The sequence below is a fragment of the Gracilinanus agilis genome, chromosome 2 (genome assembly GCF_016433145.1).
Source record: "Gracilinanus agilis isolate LMUSP501 chromosome 2, AgileGrace, whole genome shotgun sequence".
Lineage (NCBI taxonomy): Eukaryota > Metazoa > Chordata > Mammalia > Didelphimorphia > Didelphidae > Gracilinanus > Gracilinanus agilis.
The window spans coordinates 459,896,117-459,900,217 of NC_058131.1; the positions used below are offsets into that span (position 1 = coordinate 459,896,117).

Consider the following 4,101-nt stretch of genomic DNA (forward strand, 5'->3'; position numbering starts at 1 on the left):
CCTTTAACAATTGTGGCTGAAAGTTCTGGAAGGTTTGCTGCTACCCTAAGTCCTATTGCTGTGGTGGGGACTATGCTGGTGAAATGCTTTGCTTTCCACTTCTATCCCAGTGCAATAGTTCTTTTATGCTGGCCTTCTAAGTTGTTTTGGACTGAAAAAATTACTTCACCTATCTTTTTGTGAGTTATGCTGTTCCAGAATTCATTTTGAGGCATAGGAGTTTTGAGAGTAATTTTACTGTTGAAAGGAAGCACCTGGATGATGCAGTGCTTAGAGCACCTGGAAAGGAATCAGGAAGATATAAATTCAAATTTGGCCTCAGATAATAGATATGTGATCTTGTGCATATCACATAATTCCCATTTGCCTCAGTTTCCTCATCTATAAAATGAGCTGGAAAAGGGAATAGCAAATAATTCTAGCAATTTTTCCTCATCCATTTTTTTGAGATTTAAATATTTTATTTTTTTAGAAAAATTTTCCATGGTTACATGATTCATGTTTTTACTTTCCCCTTTCACCCCCCTTGATACTCCCCCCCCCCATATCCAATGCACATTTCCACTGGTTGTGCCATCAATCAAGACTTATTTCCATATTATTGATAGTTGCATTGTTGTGGTTGTTTCGAGTCTACATCCCCAATCATGTCCTCATCAACCCATGTGTTCAAGCAGTTTCTAGCATTTTTGTCAAGAAAACCCCAAGTGGATTCATGAAAAGCCAGATATGACTGAAATAACTGAATAGCAACAACAAATTCTTACTTTGGTAAGGGTCCTCTCCTTCCTAACCTTTAGATAACTAACATTCTCTTTCCTCCTATGAATGCCTGCTCTCAGGATAGGATTTTGTATGAGTGCCTTAGACCTTACTACAAATTCATATCAGTATATTGTCTTATACAAAATATCTGTGTATACAAAATATCAGTTGTGCATTTGATACAAGCAACAAACTCCCTAACTTAATTTTTTAGAACTAGAAAGGACAACGTAGAGGTCATCTAACCCACCACTCATTTTATAGAAGGGGAAATTTAGGATCAAAGAAACGAAAGAACTGCTAAAGTTATACAATCAGTAAATCAATCAACACATATTCATTCATTCATTCATTCATTCATTTGTTTTATTTTTAACTCTTACCTTCCAGGCAGAATGGGGGTCAAGTGACTTGCCCAGGGTCACACAGCTAGTAAGTGTTTGAGTCCAGATCTGAACCCAGGAACTCCCATCTCTAGGCCTGACTCTCAGTCCACTGAGCCACCCCACTTCCCCCTCATTCATTTATTTTAAAAACGTTTACCTTCTGTCTTAGAATTGTTAAAGTATCAGTTCCAAGGCAGAAGAGTGATAAAGGTTAGGCAACTGGCTTTCGATGACTTGCCTACAGTCACACAGCTAGGAAGTGTCCAAGGCCAGATGTGAATTAAAATCTTCTTGACTCCAGGCTAGATGCTCTAACCACCACCAAGCCACCTAACTACCCCAACCAATAATATTCATTAAGCACCAACCATAAGGCAGTATGCTAGGCCCTATACTAATTTAATGTATGGCAGACTGAAAGAGACCCTCCTCAAAATGAGTTTGAATTAAAAAAAATGTTTTTAGGCAGAAGTTCGGCTCCTGACCATAAGTGGTCTTCTTCCTGCCGGTAAACTCACCATCAAGACCGGCAGTTCACCTCTGAGGCCAGGAAACTACCAGTACAGCTAAAGAAAAAACATGCCTTGCCAATTCCCAGTATTGACACCAGAGCAAAAGAAAGAGCTCTCTGATATAGCTCGAAGAATTGTTGCTCCAGGCAAGGGGATCCTGACCGCAGATGAGTCCACAGGCAGCATTGCAAAGCGGCTGCAGTCCATTGGAACTGAGAACACAGAAGAAAATCGCCGCCTTTATAGGCAGTTACTTCTGACAGCAGATGATCGAGTGAACAACTGCATTGGAGATGTCATCCTTTTCCATGAGACGCTCTACCAGAAAGCTGATGATGGTCGTCCCTTTCCCAAAGTCATAAAGGCCAAGGGTGGTGTTGTGGGCATCAAGGTGGACAAAGGTGTAGTGCCCCTGTCAGGGACCAATGGGGAGACTACCACTCAAGGTCTGGATGGGCTAGCTGAGCGCTGTGCCCAGTATAAGAAGGATGGGGCTGACTTTGCCAAGTGGCGTTGTGTACTGAAGATTGGGGAAAATACACCTTCTCCACTTGCCATCATGGAGAATGCCAATGTGCTGGCCCGATACGCCAGCATTTGCCAGCAGAATGGCATTGTCCCCATTGTGGAGCCAGAGATCCTCCCTGATGGAGAACATGATCTGAAGTGTTGCCAGTACGTCACTGAGAAGGTTCTGGCTGCTGTCTACAAAGCTTTGAGTGACCACCATATCTATCTGGAGGGGACCCTGCTGAAGCCTAACATGGTCACTCCTGGCCATGCTTGTACCCAGAAATATTCACATGAGGAGATTGCAATGGCAACTGTAACTGCTCTTCGCCGGACTGTGCCTCCTGCAGTCACTGGTATCACCTTCTTGTCTTGGGGTCAGAGTGAGGAGGATGCCTCCATCAATCTTAATGCCATCAACACCTGCCCCTTGCACAAGCCATGGTCCCTGACCTTTTCTTATGGCCGAGCCCTGCAGGCATCTGCCCTCAAGACCTGGGGTGGAAAGAAGGAAAATGTCCAGGCTGCCCAGGAGGAATATGTTAAGCGGGCCTTGGCTAATAGCCAGGCTGCTCAAGGCAAGTATACTCCATCTGGAAAGTCAGGAGCTGCAGCCAGCAAGTCCCTCTTTGTCTCTAACCATGCCTACTAAGTCAAGGCCTTCCATCTGGGTATGCCCTAACACTCCAGGCCATCCCTCACAGTCCAGGAAGAGGCTGAGATCCCAGAGCTTTGTGCTGACCTCTCCCATCACTCCTAACTTGTGTGGTGTTGTTGCTCTGTGGTGAATCTAGTGACCCCTCCTCGGCCCACTTTTTCCAATAAACAACTATTTAACAAGGGAAAAAATGTCTTTATATTTTTGTTTTCAGTTCTAAATTCTCTTTTTTGCTTTACTGCCTCCCCTACCCATTGAGAAATCAAAAAACACAATACCAATTATGTACATAAAATCATATAAAACATTTTCACATTAGCCATGTTGCAAAAAAAGAAGCAAGAAAGAGAAACAAATATATGTCAGTCTGTACTCAGAGTCGATCAGCTCTCTATCTGGAGGTACATAACATTTTTCATCATGATTCCTTTGCAGTTGTCAGGGTCCATTGTATGGACCAAAGTTGCTGAGTCTTTCACAGTTGATTATCATTATAATAGTGCTGTTACTATGCTCAATGCTTTCCTGATTCTGCTCACTTTACTTTGTATCAATACATCTAAGTATGAGTTTGAATTCTAATGGGGAAGAAAACAGGTTCAAATAAAATACATTTAATGTAAAGTTAATAATAAAAACTATTATAATAATAGAAAACATTTTCATGTAAAATGTTTTAATGCTTCCAAAGTGATCCTCCCAATTTCTGGAGGTGGAGCCAAAATGATGGATTAGAAACAGCAGCCCAGTTGAACTCTTTCAATATTCCCTTTTGGGGCAGCTGGGTAGCTCAGTGGATTGAGAGCCAGACCTACAGATGGGAGATCCTAGGTTCAAATCTAGCCTCAGACACTTCCCAGCTGTGTGACCCTGGGCAAGTCACTTAATCCCCATTGCCTAGCCCTTACCACTCTTCTGCCTTGGAGCCAATACACAGCATTAACTGTTATGATTAAAATTGAGGATGGCCGAGATTAGAAGGAAGAATAGTATTTTAATAAAAGCCATGCTGATAGGGATAAAGTCATTAGACCACGCACCAGTAAGAATTCAAAACTGCCACCCCAGCCATTATTGTTACCTCCGTGTGCTCAGGTAGCTAAAGAGGAAGTTCAAAGTCACTTCCCCCCTATTTAAAACAGTCCCTCACCTTGAATATGTAATCCAAAACAGGAAACCCATTGTACCACGGGAAATGTAGTTTTAAGGACCCCCATAGGTCCACAGAAGTTTGTCAAACACTATATTGAGGTTCAATCCTTCCAAATAG

General features: G+C 42.5%; 1 protein-coding gene across 1 annotated transcript; it reads left to right on the plus strand.

Moving 5' to 3' along the window:
• The first annotated feature begins 1,639 nt into the window (after positions 1-1,639).
• On the plus strand, positions 1,640-3,015 carry LOC123235793 (fructose-bisphosphate aldolase A-like). Its single transcript, XM_044662001.1, has one exon. The coding sequence runs from the start codon at positions 1,731-1,733 to the stop codon at positions 2,823-2,825; it is 1,095 nt and encodes a 364-aa protein (XP_044517936.1). The 5' UTR covers positions 1,640-1,730; the 3' UTR covers positions 2,826-3,015.
• Positions 3,016-4,101: the final 1,086 nt, after the last annotated feature.

Excerpts from the sequence above, each read along its gene's own strand:
- LOC123235793 (XM_044662001.1), top strand. The coding sequence starts at position 1,731 with ATGCCTTGCCAATTCCCAGTATTGACACCAGAGCAAAAGAAAGAGCTC.